Raw genomic sequence first — 20655 nt, forward strand, 5'->3', positions numbered from 1 at the left:
ACTTAATTAAATCCTTCACCACTGCCAGGAAAAATATTTTGGGTGGAAAAAATTCAGAAGCGCCAGTATTTAGTTCGTTGTTGGTCTGTAAGAGCATACTATGCCTAAAAATACAGAAACGTGTATAAAAAGAAATTCAGACACACACACAACAGTTTAAATATAAAAAATACCACATGACTGTTATAAATGCTAGCTATGGCCCTAAAGACAATATATTTGAATCAATATAGTATTACTAATCACCTGAGAAAAAATCTCTACTAATATAAAATACGTCCTAATTTATTTTTATTTTTTATAATTTATAATTTAAATCTGTGCACAGTACAAAGTTATGAAGAAATAAAATATAAACTGGGTGAAGATCAGGTCAAGATACATGCAAATCACATAAAAGGCTACAGTTATGGCTTGACGCGGAGCTGTATAATAGAATTATAATATAACTATATTATATTTTCTTATAACTATCTATATGGTGCTGGCTTGACGTACCTAGTATTTTCAGAAAAACTACATTTCCTATATTTTCCCGCGGTCACATTAAGATGACGTATGAAAACCACTATAAAAACGACGTCGCCATGTTTTGACGGTCTTCCTGCAGACGGTTCCCTAGCGTTCGGTAAGTGAGACTTTAGCTGCTGATCACAATCCATGTGAATCATGGTGTTTTTTAATCAATCCAACTAATCCTTCTCATGTTTCCTTCTCTTTTCAGTCTTCTCATCTCGGCATGAGAGCTAAGGTTTGTACTTCATGTCTGTATGATTAAATAATCATTGTTCCTGGTGATGCTAACATTAGTGAGCTAGCCAGTTTGAGCATGTCAACGGCCCAGCACGGCATTCTCACTTGCTTTTAGTTGTAACAATTGTATTATGCCATTTGTATGTGTAGTTGAACAGCCGTTGCAAACATGTGCATGTCTTTTTAAGAAAATGCACATAATTTAACCAAGTCATTTAACGTCGTCTTTCTTATTTTTTTTGCAGTGGAGGAAGAAGCGCATGCGCAGGTAAGACGCACGTTTTTTAATGCAATGGTATCGGAATCAAAATACCTTTGTTCGTCCCACATAGGCGACATTTATATTGCAGCAACTAAAGAGCGAAATATCGCTTAACAATAATTAAGAAGTATGCATAGAGTTAGAGTAGAAATAAGACAATTTACAAAATACACATCAAGTCTACCAAATACAAGTTACAACATGTTGAAAGATTTTAGTCTCATTGCCTCTTGTAAACCCTTTTTTCAGACTGAAGCGTAAAAGGAGGAAGATGAGGCAGAGGTCCAAGTAAGCTGTTTTCTCCGCCATGGCTGTGGCAGCACATGTGGTGAAACGAGCAGCCCGGTGAGCAGCAGCTGAAGACCCAGGCCAGGACCCTCCCGGTGTGAAGTCTTGTCAGTTGGGCCCATCCTAACAACAGGAGCCCATCCCAACACGAGGCGGCGGAGCTGCAGCAGCTGACACATGCTGGAGCGCTGATTGAAGACTTGCTGGATAACAGGCTTTTCCTCGGGGACATTCTGGACTCATTATTCTTAATTCCTCAACTTTTGTTTATACTGTGATTAAAGGTTTTGGTTTCTAAATAACTAGCAGATCTTGGTTTTTACTAGCTGTTTGCTTTCAAGGAAGGTGCCTTTACCAGGTGTTCCTATAATCTGTAGTAGTACTTTGATATTTCATTTGCTTAAAAGTAGACTCACTACAGTGTAAATATTGAGAAGTACTGTTTAAAATCTTAAAGGATCAAAATGCACTGTAGTCTTCAATAGTACTCATGCTGAATGACTAATTTCAGAATTGTCCCAGTGGGTTAGGTATGAATTGTGTCCATCCCTTTAGTGGTGCAGAACTCGCAGAGGTAACTCAAGTTAATAACTTTATAAACATATGGGTTGCTTAATCTCTGCTGATGCAGTGTATATGTGTTAGACAACTATTCCAAATGCTAAGATGTGTAGAGTTCAGACACTGCAGTGCCTGTCCATGTGTGATGGTTAAAAGTGTTTTTGAAATCACAAAAGTCATATTGGCAACAAGTAACCGACTGCTTCAGTGAAACTGACCAGTGGTTAAAGTTGTCAAAACATCCTTGGGTAAAAAAAAATAGCCTAGTATTTGTAATGGATCCTCTTATGAGTGGGGCATCATTTCAACCACTAAATATAGTTCTAGGCAGTTGAATATGCAATAATATGGTATCTGATGGAAAGCTGTGGGTGAATTTCTTAAAATCATTTCAGATTCTACCCACATCTTATGCCTTGAGTGGGTGTGTAAATGCTTTAACCTTTTTATGAGGCTCATTCAAAGGAAAAACCACTCTAATATTGTATTTAACCTTGAAGGCAGTCCAATCATTCATCCTGTCCTGAGCCAAGGTGATTTGAATCAGGCTGTTACTGGAATAACATTTAAAAAAACAGATTGAATTTATTTTCTTTTACAAACTGATTCTCTTTTACATGAACTGTGAAGAGAATTCTGATTTCTTTAGTACACTATATATGTATTACATCATGTTTGATGGAACCACAAGACATGCTTCCCCTATTAATGCAGAAGTAAGTACAATGCATTCTAAAACGGAAAACACAGTTTCAAAACAGGAAAATCAAAGGACTTGGATCAGGTCTTAAGACATGACTTATCCTGTCAGGTATAAATGACTGATGCACAATATCATCATCTGTAGCTGTAATTAGATTTACGACCCTTGTGTTTTCTCATCTGCTCAGGTGGTGTTAATGAAAGTGTGTGCTGGCCAAGCTCCAAGAGATCCTGTCTCTTAGCAGTGACCTAAAAAGTGGAGCATAGGATTATGTAACACAAAGAGCACAGACTCAACACTGCTTACATCTTCTCGATCACTCAAGGCAGAATGTAATTTAAGTTAGTGATTTTTACAGGCCTGTTCAACAGATGACAAAACTGTTGTCTGGAGGCAACATGGCCAAGTAAACACTTAACATTAATTATTCAATCTAGCTTCTTATAGCCTTACTTTCTATCTGTACTTCAATGGTATCCAAATATCCTCACTTCAGATAGCCTCTGCTGAGTTTGCAACTGCAGCCTCTGAAAACATAAGTTGTTGACCAGTGAGTTTTCTCTCGTATACTCAACACATTTGGTAAATACAGGATGCTTGTTACATGAGGGAAAGGTTTTAGCTTATACATAAGCATGAAAGTATTGATAACTGGAATGCTAGCTATTTCATGAAAAGTAGTTGCTAATTGTTATACATTCATACAATATAACATCAATAATTCATAGGGATAGAAATTATTTTGTCTATCAAATTAACAGTTTTTTAAATACATATGCAACGTTGACTTTAAATCCATGTAAAGACTTATTGGAAAATACGAATCAGACCTGTTCTTGAACTTTGCCCTGTGTTTAATTTTTGTACATGTATTATTTCAACATCACAGATAAACACATCATCCTGTGACTGCTACTTCTGCTTGCAGAGAACAAAACAGCTGTTTTCATTAGAACTGTTTCATTATTGAGACGCAATGATAATGTATGGTTGTTCCTTGTTGCATTGCCTAACAGGTGAAATGTGTGTTATAGTTGCCTTCTGTGCGCTTTGGGGCGTTTTTGTGATTGCTACAGATTTCTATCAAACAGTCCAGTGAGTCATGATGTTACTGCAGAAAATAGAAACTAATAATGTGAAAGCATAAGAACATATTCTTAAACAATTGGCATTTTACAGATAGATCACTGACCAGTTTACTGCCAACATACATATTGTATAAATTGTAGTTGTAAACAACGATCCTGTCAGATTTGGAAGTTTAAAAAGAATAAGGGGGCCAGATAGCCAATATGTTTTATGAACACAGTCAGCTGCCAAGCAGAGACAAAACAGAGTCATACCAGTTTTGGAGGTTTACTATATCAACAACACAAACATGTGACAGACAAGGCATTACAATGTGGTCAAAATGTAGCACCAAGCTGTTACTACCTCTTTACAACAACAATATTTAGATTTATCTGCACAATTATTTAAAGAGCCTTTACAGCCTATACATTTGTTGCATTACACAATCTGAAAAATATATAATCCTATCACTGAATATCCTATTAAACCATCAAATCAAGACATTTTAATTATGTAAGCCTGTTTCAATGGTTGCCTTTAGGCCCTTACTGGTTGTTGGTGTTTAACTGAATGCTTGGCTCTGTCCTCATGTGTCTATTTTGATAACGTTTTAGGCCTCTGTGCATATAAACCTTCAGCTGTAATGCATTGTATCTAGGCAACCTGCTGTTTCAGTCGCTTAGCTTAATGAAGCTATGAATGAAAAATAAGGAAAACCACCTCCCAAAATGTACCTGAATGACAAATCCTAAACTGGGCTATTGTAGACCGACCTGTAATGTACTGCGTAAACATTGCGTAGTGACCTTTTGTGCAGACCATGACTCTGACGCTTGGATTTTCTTTTTAAGACGCTTATCACCATGCACGGCAGCTGATGAATGAACATCCATAAAGCAGGAAGATTACACCTTTCTGTCAACAGACCTGTTGGTGCTGTTACGCTCAGTTGTAAAGCTGCTGCAGAGGACATGAGCGCTTGCGCATGCGGCAGGGTTTGATCCGGTTGTGTGGACAAGATAACGGGTTGTGCAGCATGTGCATTGGCAGTGTCTACATCCTTTTGGGCGGAGTGTTTTTCTTGTTAACACGGTGATTATAAGTTAACAAAAAATCCCTTTGGTGTCTTGAGCTAAAATAAACAGTCATCCACTTTGCACATGAGTCGCAATACGCTCCGCCTGAGTGGGTGAATGACGCTCCAAGTTAATTCTAGGGTTTAGGTTTTTGCTGGATTTCTTGTGAAGGAGGGATTCAAGAAGAGCCCGCCCTCTCGGTTCCTGGTATATGTTTTTGCCCTGCTCTGTGAGAGAAGCGTTATACGTAAATGAAAGTCGGAATTGCCTGCTTCAGTGCCCTGCGGAACTGAGGGGGAGTGCAGCAGAGAACAGCCGTGATCATGAATTCAACGATCGAAGCCCGCAGTTTATAGGTGATTTCTCGATGGTTTCTGTAGGAATACGCTGGTAATTCTTCAGTGCCACTTTGTCGCAGACGCAGTGAAGCTGAAGGCCAGCTAGAGCCAGTGAATTCAAACGGATCGTGCGATGCCAACCGCGGAGGCAGAGTCTGGCATGAGCGGAGGCACTGCGACCGCAGCCCCGGCCTTACCCAGCCAGCCCCCAGGTGAACGAGCTCTGAGTGTGCTGTGGTCGTTTGCAAAATGCCTCGGTGCTCTTCTACCAGTGTACCTGGCCGGGTATTATGGCTTCAGCATCAGTGTAGTGCTGTTCGGGCTGATGATCTACATGGGATGGAAACACAGTCGACTGGAGAAAGTGATGAGGCTCAAGTCTGCCATGTACCTCCTGGACAACGAGATGAGTTTTACCACCGAGAAGGCTTTCAGAGCCAAAAGGGATTTACCTCCCTGGGTAAGCACTGGCTCACCGCCTGCATGTTTGTTTCACCTGTCACATCTGCCTCCTCTTCCACGCGGAACTTGAGCTGCACCTCAGTTTCTTTGCATCTCTGACTGTGATAGGCTCTTACATGCATATTACTCATTCGTTGGGGCTTACTGTTTAATTGTAGGATCCAGACTTCATCAAGTAAAGATATTCACGCATAAAAAGAAAGAGCATTTTGCTCCATTATACACTGATAGTGCACACTGTCCTTTTTGTTCACAGTATCTTCCTACTATCCAAATCCAGCACCATATTAAGACTTTCCTAAAGTGCAGTGCCTGAGGAATTAACTGCACTCAGGAATGTATATTTAAATGTCAGATGAGGGAGTGGAAAGGTTGAGAGAATGAAACTAGGGGATCTTCGACTTGATAGACAGTGAAATGCACGTCTATTCTAAAATTATGAAAAATATATTTATGTCTAGCAGTAGGAGAGATTCTCTGTTTTGTTTCCCTTTCCTGTTTCACTAGCAGCCTTTGACCTTATTCGGCTCCAAACACATGACTCATCAACATATTTCCCCAGGACCACCATATCTGGATAGAGAGCACGAGGGAATAAACTGTGTGTGTGTGTGTGTGTGTGTGTGTGTGTGTGTGTGTGTGTGTGTGTGTGTGTGTGTGTGTGTGTGTGTGTGTGTGTGTGTGTTTGGGATGACAGCCCCTATCATCAGATCTCATGTCTTTGTGGTTTAGAGGAAAGGCTGATGTGCACGTGGTTGATGGCTTCCTGAAATGTTGTCTCACAATCTATGTTGCTCAGCCTGTGTTTTTTCTCATCTTTTAATTGTGCATGATCTAAAATTACTTAGATTACTTAAAACCACTGTATCTACTTCAGGTCATTCCACACAAACAGAAAAACTTAAATATAACATTCATCTCAAGTATTAGCTCTGCTGCTCAGAGCTGGAGGTCATTTTATGGCAGTATTGTATTGAGTTGTTTGGCTGTGAACATTTTTTTTTATGAAGGGTAGACCATCTATTTGTATTTATTTTGTTGTTTTTAGAAAGGGGCAGGTCATATAAGATTTTATTCTTCTCCCTGCTCCTTTTCGCTCAATAGTGTGTTTGTAGAGACATGTTTTGTTGTTGTTTTTGCGTACCATGAGCGTGACAAATTCAAATGAAATGAAATGAAAAGTTCATGCCTGCCTGACCAATTTTTCTTGTTCACAGGTCAACTTTCCTGATGTGGAAAAGGTGGAGTGGCTGAATAAGGTATGCCCCTGTCAGACTTAAATGCGCAGCTATGGCTGTGTATTCATACATTATGATTAGGAACTACCGTACTTTTTGACAATAATCTTCTTTAACACGCTTGTATGAAGACAGACTGCTTCGCTTCATCAGCTGAACTCTTAAACAGCAGTGATTCCAAGATAAAGTGTTGACGTTTCACTTGAGTAACCCGGTAGCTGCAATGCCTCATATTATTTATGGAGACAACTTGTGTGAACTTTAACTGACCCGGCTCCCGCTGCAGCCTCTCCATCCCAGCTGATTATCTCCCAGTATAATTAAGAGGCAGAGAGAGTGGTTCAGATCATATCTCAGCGCTCTTTGTCTTTGTCAGTACAGTGACCTCGCATCAGTATAGGGCAAGTGTGCATATGAATATTAATAATACAAAGCACCCTTCTGGAGGGAAAAATGTAATGAACTTATTGACAGAAGCCCAGCTTATGGGAGGGCAATTTGCAGGACTCACTTTTCAGCAGCCCACGTCTCTCCTCCGGGCTTCCTGACGTGTGACCCAGCTGCTCACACTACCCCTCCTCCCTTGTAAACAAACACACATCAGCCCTGAAATGTTCTCACCTTTTATTATATTTGACAAGAACAAAAAATTGTAATCTGCAAATAAAAAGAGCTGGGGATGGCTGTGAGCAACACAGTACAAAAGGAGTTACACTCTTGTATAATGCATAATTCCTAGCTGAATGTCAATAACTGTATCATAAATAATATAAGATACTCTCCTAAGGTTTACGCCACTAGCATAACTAGTCTCATGGGGAGTGTAGAGGTCAGTAAACAGTAGCCAACAGGACTTTGCACCTCGCTCTTACACCTCACACTGAAACGCTGAAGCTAACACAAATGGGATCTGTGTGGAGTGAAAACATTGATTCAGCTCACTCCCCAGAATGATAGCTATAGATGCTCTTACTGCTCATAAACTGACAAAACTGATAAACAGACCCATAAAGGAGAACATTAGCGATTGTTTTTCCTTTTTAATTTGACTCCAAAGTGAGAGGTGCATTTGATTAATTCACTTCATCATAACCGCCCTGCTGAATTATTAATGGCTGAGCTATTGTTCAATGTTTAGATTCCGATCTCTGTCAGAAACTTGGTTTCGGCTTCTCTGAAAAGCCTTAACATTTCAAACAAGTAGTCTTGGCATTGTGAATTGTGAAGTGTGTGTGTGTATGTGAGGGAGAGAGAGAGAGCGATTCTGTGTGTTGTGACTATGGTGTGTGCTTTGGTTATTGTTCTTTGATATGCTGTCATATTCTGATAATGATTTCTTATTCACTGGAAGTGCCTTGCCACAATAAAAGATGCTTGCATTGTTGCTCACAGAATCATATGACTGCGGATAAAAACATAAACCGCTTTTGATCATTTGTATTCATTAATTGCGTCATACTATCTTATGTATCTTATGTATAACATACATTGGATATGATCTATCGTGTAGATCCTGCAGCAGGCTTGGCCCTTCATTGGTCAGTATCTGGAGAAGCTGCTGGTGGAAACCATTGCCCCCGCCATCCGTGCCTCCAGCATTCATCTGCAGACTCTCAGCTTCACCAAGGTCAACCTAGGAGACAAGGTATCTGAATGGCCTGTCATAAAAACAGCAATTTATTCTGTTAATGTATTACAGCCAAGAAAATACAGTGGAAGGCTGGTCTCACTATAGCCTGTTAATTACAAGCTTAAAGATTGATGATTTCATCACAGAGAATGCATCTTCATGTGGATCTTTGCTTGTGTTATTGCACAAAGTCTATCACTCTTATTTTCTTTGTTTAATAGCAGCTGTTGTGTTCACAGGCTTTGAAGGTGGTTGGTGTAAAGGCTCACACAGAACACGACAAGCGACAAGTTATGTTGGATTTGTACCTGAGGTGATGAATCGCTACTATCATATTGCATGTTTATAAGCACCCAGTCAGTCAAGTCAGACACTGACATATTTTTGAGTAACTTTGAAGTTCCGACACTTAGCTAGGGCTTATCCTTAGTCAACAGATCATTGTTTACACAGCTCTATTTGAATACCATATCAACTGCTTCACTTAGGTAAACATGTATCTCTAGTGTGTCACTGTTCTTCTTCTTGCAGCTATGCCGGTGATGTCGAGATAAATGTAGAAATCAAGAAGTACTTTTGCAAAGCTGGAGTGAAAGGAGTCCAGGTAGGAGAATGAATATTAAGACAATCTTAACGTATTAGCGACAGTTGAGTAGCATGAAACGTCCTTTCATTATTATATTTTCTTTTCGTAGCTTCACGGTAAGCTGCGTGTCATCCTTGAGCCTCTGATCGGAGATGTGCCGCTGGTTGGAGCCATCACAATGTTCTTCATCCGCAAGCCTGTAAGTGTAGCACCAGTGAAGCTTGTCTGATTTTGCACTGCATTGTTATCTAATGTCTGTTTTGATCTGTGTCACAGAAACTTGACATCAACTGGACTGGATTGACTAATCTGTTAGATATCCCCGGGCTGAAGTAAGTTTATATGATGGAGCTCTGTGTACTCTTAGTGTGCAGCCACATTGATCTGTTGCGTCTGTTTGGTGTTTTTTGAATCGTTTTTGAATTAGGAGTGCCTGTTTGTGAAGTCAGCTGATGAAGTTGGAAAGGTGTGGGTGGTGCACTTTTAGGAATTGATTGATTAGAAAGATAGTCTGTTTTGTTTTTAGTCATTAGTTGCTAAACTAACTAGTAATGTGAGCGAAACTATTTTGGTTAATCGACAGATCTGTGTTTTCACATCCCTTAAAGCTAAGTGTGGCCATATCCTATATTTTTGTTTCTGTCAACACATCCTGTAAAAAGACTGAAACCAGCAATGAATCGATCCCACTAGCAAGGAGTTTAGCTAGATCATTCTTTTTGGAAAATAGTCCTAAACAAATGACTATTTATGCATGTTTGACTTCTGCTGAAAAACTACATTCCTAGCTCTTTCAGTGAGTGACTCAACCTTAATGAAAGTATATATTTGTGACCTCTTTTGTAAAAATTACGTCTTTAGTAGAAGTCGATGGCCTCTGCTGAGGATCACAGATATGGTAGAAGAGTATAGACAGACAGAATATGACATTGTTGGTTTTGTTATTTTTATGGCATGTTGATAATAAGAAAAATATTGAAATGCCACCCTCAACCTTTAACTTGACAATGTTATGCCTTATTGGTATTATTGTACTTATTTAGTATGTATATTATGACTCCATGCATTTATGAAAATACAATAAAAGCATTGTCAGAGGTGTACATTTGTTGCTTGCACACCGGTTTTCTCTGGTGATGCTTTAAATGACAATGTGTCATTATTTTTTAATTGTATTACTTTAGAATTGTCCTCATCTTAGCCAATGGGAGTTTCCTGTTGGTTTTGTTGCTGAGAACATGAATATCATGTTTATTATGCATGTTCATATTGTCAGCAGTAGTATATAGACTCTGTCTGTTTGTCTGTTTGTCTCCTGTGTGTCTCCATCATCATCCTCGCATTCATTTGCAGTGCCATGTCGGACACTATGATAATGGATGCAATAGCCTCCCACCTGGTGCTCCCCAACCGTCTTACTATTCCCCTGGTGGCCGACCTGCACGTTGCGCAGCTCCGCTCCCCTCTCCCAAGGGTAACTGTCTTAATGGCCTGGAGAAACATGGACCTACACTGACTGAAACTGTCCAAGCATATAAGCTGCAAACACATAGCCTGAGAGTCAAACAGCAAATTCACATTGTGAAAAACATGGATCCTTGTTTTATTGAGGAAGCTAGTTGACTAACATTTACATTTTCTTTGTGCATGTATTTTCCTGCATGTGTATGCACATACTAGGGAGTCGTGCGTATCCACCTGATGGAGGCTGAGGACCTGACTGCCAAGGACACGGTCATCAAGGGCTTAATCGATGGGAAGTCTGACCCGTATGCCGTTCTGCGTGTAGGAACACAGATCTTCACCTCTCATCATGTGGACAGCAACCTGAACCCTCAGTGGAGGGAGATGTATGAGGTAAGAAGAGGAGGGGGAAATAAGAGATACATCTAAAAACGAGCTTGATGTTTGAGTGATGCATTTAAAGTGGTAAAAGTTATAGCTTGCTGCTAGTTTGCTAGCTTCATAGGGGTTGTGGGAAGTGGTTAATTATTTAATGTGGCACATATTGAGAAACAGTTCTGTTATCTGTTTTCTGTGAAAGCAGGGAGATCCTCTTTTAAAGATAAGCAGCTTTTGCGAAAACTGCTTTTGCAAAAACAGCTTGTGCAGGGATGCATTTTTTGTTTGTTGTTTATCCAATTAGAACTGTCGAACAGATGCTAAATTATTAACATCTACTTAACACAAAAGTGAAAAGTTCTTGCATTTGTGATTCTGTTTGCATGTCCTTGTGTTATTGTGCCATGTGTGGCTGTATCTATATCTGTATATCTGTTGTGTGTTTTTGTCCAATTATTTGTGTGTGTAAATGTGTGTGTGTGTCAGGTGATTGTCCATGAAGTACCTGGTCAGGAGTTGGAAGTGGAAGTTTTTGACAAAGACCCAGACCAGGATGACTTCCTGGGGAGGTAGCTTACTCATTCTCATTCATTTACTTGGTCTCTATGTGCTTCTCATGCCATTCACATCTCTGCTATTGCCATGGTGGGCCATGATTCTGTCTAATTTTGAACGCCTTAGTATCTTTGATTGTTTGCTTCATTGATTCTCTGTCTCTATATCTCTTTATATCTCTCTTTTTCAGGGTCAAGGTGGATCTTGATATTGTAAAGAAGGCCAGAGTTGTGGATGATGTAAGTTTTGTTTGCGTATGTTAGCCCAGATTCAGTATTTCAAAAGTTTGTTTATCAAAAAATGTTCATCATATGATGATCAGCAAGCACAAGAATCTAGTTATTATGTTTTTTCATATCTGAGGAATACTGCCGTAATCCTGTTAGCATGTGACACTGCAGACCTCCTGGGCCTCCTTGTGATGTTCTCTAATCTTCTATCCCTGGCCAGTCTAAAACACATCAATGTGTGTTAATGAATCTGTTGTTGTTGTAAACAGTGGTTCAACCTGAGGGACGTCCCATCTGGCAGCGTTCACCTCCGGCTGGAGTGGCTCTCTCTGCTGTCCTCTGCTGACAGACTGAGTGAGGTGAGTCTGCTGAACATCCTATTAGAACTTAGTCTTAATGGTAATGAAGCAGCTGCAGGGCTTGGGTAGTGATGTGGACAACATTGAAAAACTGTTTAGCATCAGAGCATTATTTTTGTATTCAAATGCCATATTGTTTTAGGCATTTGGCAGTTTCAAAAACAGGAAATGCAGTGAGAGAGGAGGATGACACCCGAAAAAGTTATAATTTAACTTTTTTATTTTCATAGAAAAGATTCCCTGTTTATTGTTCACTACTGTCCTTGCCAGGAGATAATGACACAAAAAGGAACATTAAAATAACTTACAGATTGAAAACAAAACAGATAATGTAACATTTCAAATATGTCAGTGTTAAACAAAGAAAGTATTGAAGATTCAAACAAATATTCTAAAACCAATCCAAGGGGGCGCCTTTGGGTTGGATGAAGAATGCTTGATGTACAGATTTGATGTTATGCTCTCACCTGACGTCCATTGTTTGATGTGAGTTTATGTGGTTGGTTTGACATATTTTGACCAAAGGTTTAATGTATTTCTTTATGCTTTAGGTATTTTTGTTTAAGGGACAATTCCTTTAATTTAAAGACAATATATGACCAATATCAACCAAAAAAATAAGACCAATCTTAAACTGTCAAACTGTGAATTAATACATTCTTTATCAACTTTCTATTGTATGGAAAAGTTAAATTTTGGCCCTTGGTTGATCATTTTCCTCACTGCTCTTTAATTGTGTTCATTGTTTCCTCACCAGGTGATCCAGAAGAACCAGAACTTGACCAGTAAGACGGCTGACCCTCCATCTGCTGCTATCTTGGCCATCTATCTTGATCAAGCTAATGCACTACCTGTAAGATCATTAGAATTTCAGACTCTTTCATTTGATGTGCATTTCATATTTGTCTGTTACCCACATCCATCTTATTCCACGTGTTGTAGATGAGAAAAGGAAATAAGGACCCGAGCCCAATGGTGCAGATTTCTATACAGGATGCAACCAAAGAGAGCAAGGTAATGAAATAATCTTCTCTTAGTATATTGAACCTAACTCTGAGCATTCTAAAGAGTCGTTCCCCTCTCCTCTGCAGACCTGCTATGGGACCAACAGTCCCGTGTGGGAGGATGCCTTTACCTTCTTTATTCAGGATCCTCGCAAACAAGACATTGACATTCAAGTAAGTCATTATGTTTAATGATTGAATATATTGATCGTGCTATAGCTGCAATTATATGGTCATGAGACCACATAATACTTTATTGATTTTTCCTCTTACTTTAATACATTTTTCCTCTTATTCTTTGTTATTTATATAAACTCCACTGTCTTTTTTCTTTGTTTTTTTTACCTATTCATGGCCCTTTTCCCATCCTGATCATTCCTTTATCCTAACTCCACATGTATGTCCCTGTGTTTTAAAATCAGGTGAAAGATGACGACCGTGCTCTGACCTTGGGCAGTCTGACTATCCCTCTGAGCCGTCTGATGGATACCCCTGAACTCACCATGGACCAATGGTTTCAGCTGGAGAATTCTGGTTCTGCCAGCCGCATCTACGCCAAAATTGTTCTTAGGGTTGGTATTTCTCCCACAAACTATTTTTCTCTGCATGGTCACATGTCACATGGTGTTGTTGTAAAAATTCCATGACTGTTGCTAAGAATAAAGCCAGCTAAAGAGTCTGTGTAAAAGACTTTGAAATCCTACCAGCTCCAAAAGGACCGCTTTTGCCTAAGGATACTATCAGACACATGTTTCAGCATAACACCCACAGCCACCCTTCAAAGCCTGGCTATCAAATTAAACGTACCATGAATGGCTGTGTGTGTGTCCTTTATCCATGGAAATTAGATCCTGTTGAACATGACACCCTGAAATTAAAGAATGTGGGATACTGGAGAGTTTATGGAGTTCTACAGCAACTCTTAACTCCTCCCCTTCTCATGCACTGGCTTAACTAAAGTAGACCGTCTCCTTTCTGCCTCATCCTCATATCCTTGTGAGAACATGCAGTCCACATAAACAGAAAGGAGAACCATGCATTTAATGTATTAACTGGTTATTTGTTTCCTCCTAGATTTTGTGGCTTAGTGAGGATGCCACTCCTACCACTCCCTCTCCTCGGCCTGTGAACCCTGGGCCTGGGATAGGTCAGGGGGGTATCACCTCAGAACTGAACCCTATGGGGCCCGGTGGGTTAGGTATACCTCAGCCAACACGACCACAGCAAACCACGCCCGACCCAGAGTTTGCAACTGAGGTAAAAATAAAGATTCAAGCAGTTGCAGCACCAACAGCCTCTTTCTCTCTCTCTCTCTCTCTCTCACACACTATGGTAGCCTTACCTGCCCTTGTTCTGCTCACAGGGCGTGCTGCGGATCCATCTGGTGGAGGCCCAAAACCTGATAGCAAAGGACAACTTCATGGGGGGCATGGTGAAGGGAAAGAGTGACCCCTACGTTAAGATCCGTGTGGCTGGTATCACGTTCCGTAGCCACACCATCAAAGAAAACCTCAACCCCATCTGGAATGAACTCTATGAGGTATTGCCTTTGTTTCATTCTCTTCGACTCGAATAATAAGATGATTATGTTTAAGCCTGGATTAAGCCTGGACATTTTTTTCTTCGATGATTCAGGTGATTTTGACCCAGCTTCCTGGTCAGGAGATCCAGTTTGAGTTGTTTGACAAGGACATTGATCAGGATGACTTTCTGGGAAGGTGCGCCTGGACAAACAAATAAAAACTTTACAGCATATCTGAAAGGGGATATAATGAAGTGAAAGGGAAGTATTGACTGAGTCCTCTCTTTGCAGGTTCAAGATTAACCTACGGGATATCATCAGCTCACAATTCATGGACATGGTGAGTGACACATAGTGAACAGATCATATAACAAATAATATTTTTATTTATATCATAACCTGGACATTTCTGTGCCTTTTGTTACAGTGGTACACTCTAAATGATGTGAAGTCAGGCCGAGTTCACCTGGTGCTCGAGTGGCTGCCCAGAGTCTCTGACCTACCCAGACTGGAGCAGGTAAGATATTAACTCTCAACATTTAACTTAATTTTTGGTTCGGTTTTTATTTGGATAAACAGTTCTCACATGCAAAATACTGTAGTTGTTTTAAAATTGCCAGAAAGCCTTGACTAAGTTTAAAACATATCCTGTTGTCGTCTTGAATAGAACGTTTTCTTTCCATCGTAAACAAGTTAAATGTATTTCCATTTGAGTGGGAGGGATAAAAAGCAAACTTAGAAAATATCCAAATCTAACCTTAAATTGATGCTTCTTTTACTGTAAGAGCCTAAAGGGTTTTCTAGCCTTGCTTGTTGTTTGGTGTTTTGGCAGATACTAAATGTTACAAAACAGGAACAGGAACAACTTTTACAGTGCGAGACTTTGTGTAGATTAGATTTGTTAGATTTATGCTCACATCTTTCTTGGTAGGGTTGCAAAGGAAGATTTAACCACAACATTCTTATTGCAAATTAAGTCTCACTAAACTCTCACTCTTTATGTCTCTCTGTGATATAATTCCTACAGATCCTGCAGTTCCAGTCTCAGCAGTCGTACCATAACAAGGTTGTGCCATCAGCAGCGGTGCTGTTTGTGTATGTGGAGCGTGCCCATGGCCTGCCGGTGAGATCATAGCTATGGGTCCTTGTGGCTCTATTTCTTATTTATTATGGTGTGTGTGTGTGTGTGCACAATAGTTGTTTTTTGTAGCAGTGTTTTCCACAAAATACAGCTGCATTCTCATATGTATATGAAATGACTGGTGATGTAATATGTGCTTTAAATTGTGTAGTTCCCATTGATAACAGTTTTTATATACAAATATTCTCATTTTCAGCTGAAGAAGAATGGGAAGGAGCCTAAAGTCGGGGCTGAGATTATCCTCAAAAGTCTTTCTTACAAAACCAAGGTAAGATCATGGCTTCTTAGGCAAGGCAAGGCAAGTTTATTTATATAGCACTTTTCAACACAAGGCAATTCAAAGTGCTTTACAAAAAATGAAAGACATTAAGAAAATGGCATTTAAAATCAATCATTAAAAAGAAAAGTTAATAAAGACTGTGAATGCAACAAAAGAATAATGCCGTTTGAAAAGTCATTACATTCTTTTGCATTTTATTTCCTCAGATTTGTGAGCGTTCCACATCCCCTCGATGGGACGAAGCCTTTCATTTTCTGGTTCGAGACCCCAGAGATGAAGCAGTCATAGTGAAGGTGAAAGACATAAACATCGCAATGCAAGCATCCATATTATTTATAATGTTATAACTTAAAGATGAATTGCAGTCTGAAGTATGTTGTAATTTCCATGATGTTTGTGTTTGTTTGTTTCTAGCTCTCCCACAGCTGGGGCCAGGCCCTCGGGTCCTTCGCACTCCCTCTCAGAGAGGTGATGATGGAGCCAGGCTTAGTGCTGGACCGCTGGATTAATCTGGATGGAGCGCTGCCAGAAAGCCAGATATTACTGAGGGCCACTCTCAAGGTACTGATAATATTTCATCCTTTATCTACACTACCAATATGCTGCAATATGTGACCATGTGAGTGATGCCCTGACTGGTACAGTATCACTTTCTCTTTATTAAACCAGCATTGCACTGCACGGAATACTGTACTGTACTATCATGTGCTGTCAGGGCCGTGGGAAGTAGGGGTGCTGAGGGTGCTGCAGCACCCCCTGGTGGAGGACAGGGGATCTGCACTTCACAAGATTAAATACAAATATAATATAAAAAAACGAATTTTCAGCCTTGATGTAACAACATTCATAATTAAGTAAAGATAACACCCTTTTCACCCCGGTGAGAGTGAGAGGCAGAGAGAGAGAGAGATAGAGAGAGGGGGTGCACCGGTACCGGCGGAGATTGTTGTTAGCTTCTGCTGCGCTAACGGATATAAGAAGCTGTTTCTACAATAATGTGGAGGGAGAGTTCTGTCCTGTCAGACTGAGAGGCTCAGTGAGGTAAAGGACTCTTGAGGGTTTAGATAGTTCACTTTAGTCTAAGTTGTCTCAGTGGGTCTCAAACATTTTGGTCACAATTTATGTACACCTTTATAATTATTAGGATAAATAAAAACAGGTTTGAAATCATTCCAATGTATACTATAGGACAGTAAACCAAAAATATCGTTTAAAACTGGAGAGAAAAAAAAATATGCATAAATAAATAAATGTTAACCAGGTAAAATAAGATATGAATGAACCCCAAAAATAAAATAAGTTTTAACATTTATTTTGTATTGGCTATGGTAGGTTATTTGTTATGTTCACATAATACTTATTTGATTAATAAAATGCAAACCGATCTTTTTCATATGGGTGTTTAGAGTTGTACCCCCGAGATCAGTCTCTAGTAATTGGGTGCTCAAGGTGCACCAGATTGAAGCATTTTACTTTAAAAATCTTTCCGGGGAGGACCCCCGGGACCTCCCTAGAGGATGTGACGACTACCCCCCAATTAAAACATGTTCATACAATACTAAATACATTTGAAGCCTTTTTATATAAGCTGTCCACCATGTCAATAAGTTTCTCTGTTTGTAGTGTATTGGTCTTTTGTAGAGGTTTTTCATTGCCAGCTAAAATCTTGCCTCGGGCAGCAAATTGGTCAGAACCGGCCCTGGTGTCATCCCCACGGCACCTCCCATTTGAAACATGTTCCCACGGCTATGTGTGCTGTACACTGAAGATAACATCCTGCACAATGTCTTTGCATTTAGAAAAACTTGGTTTTGCTTTGTAGGTATTCTTTTTTTTTTAGAACTTTTTATTTATTCCACAAATATATAACATACATGGAGATGTACATAAAAATCACACCCGCCTCAAGTTTACAGTTCACTCAAATCTACATGTTATTGCTCACATACACACGTTACTCCTTTCCTTCTAAATCTTGACAAATTATACATAAATACAGACATTCATTTAAATACTCTGAGCTTTCAGTAGGTATTCTTAAAGCTGTAATGACTAACTATGGGGTTTAAAACATAGGCCTTACAGCATCTCTGAATAATATGGAATACAACATTACTCATTGTTAAATTCATCCAAAAATATTGTGTAAAAACCGAAAGTAGTCATTTTACATGGGTTGGTGCCACACACACTTTTCTTCAATCTGTGCTCAACACACATGGGGGTTGAAAGTCATTCTGAACCCCAGATGCCATATATCTCTGAACCAGTACTGACTTTGGATTTCTCCTTCAAAAAAAGTTGCAACACTGGCAATTTCAAGTCTTGCTGCATGCTGCATCATCTGTAAAATAAAGTCCTTATTAAGACCAGTGATAGATTATTATGCAGCAGCAATGTCATGCTGAGCAATAATCCGTATCTTGCAGGTGTTGGACACTCAGCTGGCGGTGTGTCGTCGAGCCCCGGGGGAGGCAGGAACTGAGGGAGAAGAAGTCATTCCCAGATGGGTTCCTTCTCATCTCGACCTCAGACGGAGAAGTGGATTTAACGCGTGAGTTACACATACAAGCATTAATGCTCCATTGTGTAGCCACTATACCCCACTGTTAACATATCAGGGTCTGTTTTAGTGGAATGTTTTTCCTTTTTACTTCATTCTATTTCGCCCTATAGATTTAAGGACATCATGATGTAAATAATCACATTTACTGCTCTGTGTCTTTAGGGCTGATAACCCAAACTCAGCAGGCCAGGTGAAGCTTACCCTCAGCTACTCCATCGAGGAGAGCAAGCTATTCGTCACCGTTCACGCCTGCAGGTCTCGATATAACATATGTTACTTCTTAATTATCACCATTTTTTATCTGAAGCACTCGATACCAACACATGTTGTAAATGTGCTGCTGTGAACCCACAGAGCCCTGGCATCCTGCTCTAAGGACGGGGCAGACCCTTATGTCACCTTCATCCTGCTGCCGGACAAGAAGGCGACCACCAAGAGGAGGACTGCCACCAAGAAGAGAGACCTCAACCCAGAATTCAGCGAGAGGTAAGACAGGAAAATTAGACTCATGATGGGGAAGAAAATGTGAGGATTTTAATGTACTTTTTTTTTTTTCTGTAGGTTTGACTTTGACTTCTCTCTGGAGGAGTCTGCACAGAGAAGACTGGACCTGTCTGTGAAGAACAGTGTCTCCTTCATGAGCAGAGAGAGGGAGCTTATCGGCAAGGTATAGAAAATTGTCTGAAATGCAGTTAGTTATTTCAGAGCATCGCATAAATTCCTTTGTGTTGACTTGAATATTGCCAGACGTTAAACATCCTCTTTTCTGTTACTTGTTGCCGACAGTTGCTGCTGGACCTGGACCAAATTGACCTGAAGACTGGTGTCACACAATGGTAATAATTTAAACAACTTCTGATCAATATTTTGTATAAAATAGAGCTGCCAACAAATGTATGTTCATATATTTCTTTCTGCAAGATCATTTGAACAATAAATTGTATCCTTTCTGTTTTTCCAGGTACGATTTGGTAGCAGAGACCAACTAAAGGAATGGACGGTCTGAGTAATATATAATGTTAAGTGTTGCTTCTGTGATCTGTGTGTTTGCGTATTCAGCTTTAATGAAAATGTCCACCATCACTGAAGAAAAAATCACAACATATATGCTCCACAAAAAATAGACCATCAGTATTTAAGAAACTTTACATGTAGCTTGTCATCCGTAAAGTGTTAAAATATGTAGTGAAATTGTGCTGTCCTGGACAGATTCTTCAGTAGAATATTTTGGCTGAATAGATATTTGATAATAATGCAACTATGTTGCACAGCCTACCAAGTTTGTATGTGTTCAAAAGCATGTCAAAGCCCTCTTTGAATTGTATTCATAAAAAGGGCTTGTGCTGTTGTCGATATCTTAAGGTATGATATGTTTTATGGATTTACAGCATCCAACGCAACGAAAGACATTTTTTTGAATTTTTATTTTTTACAACTTTGAAAATAATTCCCAAGATTACTTTGTTTATATATGTTTATATGATTGCCTTAAGTATTACAAATCTGCGCACAGTTTGTCACTGTTTATAAATTATGTTCCAAATGAAGTTTTATATGCTTTAACCAGAGCTTTATCGAAGTTGCTTTTATAAATCAAAGTATTACAAACCTAGACCCTCACATTTACCACTGAAAACCGAGGTAAGCAGAGTCTAAATCACTGTGCTTTTATGAAGAGAAAACTTTGTAGATACTGAAAACACATTGGCGGTGTTACTGCACCCGCGCTTCTTTGTGTTTGTACGTGTTTGTGGCGCTAGAGGAAACAGGCTGAAGCTGTCGGCCATGTTTAGAGTTTATTTTCCAAGCAAAACAGTTTATGACCTTGTAAGAAGCAAGCTGATATTGTACGCCAGCAGTGGGACAGCTCCTATGACCTACCGCTGTCACCTCACCACAAAGGCCTGGGCTCTGATTTGTGGTGAAGGAAATAAAAAAGTGTTTTAAGTGTCAGAACTGAAGAAGAAAACTGCTGAGCTTTGACCTTATTTATCATCATCTATCTGCTGAAATTGTTGATTAAAGTTTGCACTCTCATGAATCAAACCAGTGTTGTGATTTCATTTTTTTGTAAAAGTTTTTGTTTAAACTACATAGGCCTGATAACATATTATACTATAACATTTTAGGGGTTTTCAAATAAATGTCATACTCATATCTGGCCACCAGGTTGCAATAAAGTGCAGAC

General features: G+C 39.6%; 1 protein-coding gene and 1 long non-coding RNA gene across 2 annotated transcripts; both read left to right on the forward strand.

The window, feature by feature from the left end:
• The first annotated feature begins 545 nt into the window (after window positions 1-545).
• Window positions 546-1605, forward strand: LOC104956885 (uncharacterized). The gene is made up of 4 exons (XR_799610.1): window positions 546-628; window positions 725-751; window positions 999-1021; window positions 1265-1605. It is a non-coding gene; the product is annotated as an uncharacterized lncRNA (long non-coding RNA).
• A 3089-nt stretch (window positions 1606-4694) lies between these two features.
• Window positions 4695-20513, forward strand: esyt1a (extended synaptotagmin-like protein 1a). Its single transcript, XM_010784446.1, has 31 exons — window positions 4695-5512; window positions 6732-6773; window positions 8263-8397; window positions 8622-8695; window positions 8914-8986; window positions 9078-9167; window positions 9245-9300; window positions 10322-10442; window positions 10649-10825; window positions 11297-11379; window positions 11556-11604; window positions 11865-11954; window positions 12712-12807; window positions 12897-12968; window positions 13046-13132; window positions 13381-13530; window positions 14033-14215; window positions 14322-14498; window positions 14594-14676; window positions 14772-14820; window positions 14908-14997; window positions 15508-15603; window positions 15818-15889; window positions 16108-16194; window positions 16316-16462; window positions 18331-18455; window positions 18630-18722; window positions 18822-18953; window positions 19029-19134; window positions 19254-19303; window positions 19429-20513. The coding sequence occupies exons 1-31, from the start codon at window positions 5186-5188 to the stop codon at window positions 19454-19456; spliced, it is 3240 nt and encodes a 1079-aa protein (XP_010782748.1). The 5' UTR covers window positions 4695-5185; the 3' UTR covers window positions 19457-20513.
• Window positions 20514-20655: the final 142 nt, after the last annotated feature.

Source organism: Notothenia coriiceps, unplaced genomic scaffold (assembly GCF_000735185.1).
Source record: "Notothenia coriiceps isolate Sejong01 unplaced genomic scaffold, NC01 NC01_scaffold00026421, whole genome shotgun sequence".
NCBI classification, from domain to species: domain Eukaryota; kingdom Metazoa; phylum Chordata; class Actinopteri; order Perciformes; family Nototheniidae; genus Notothenia; species Notothenia coriiceps.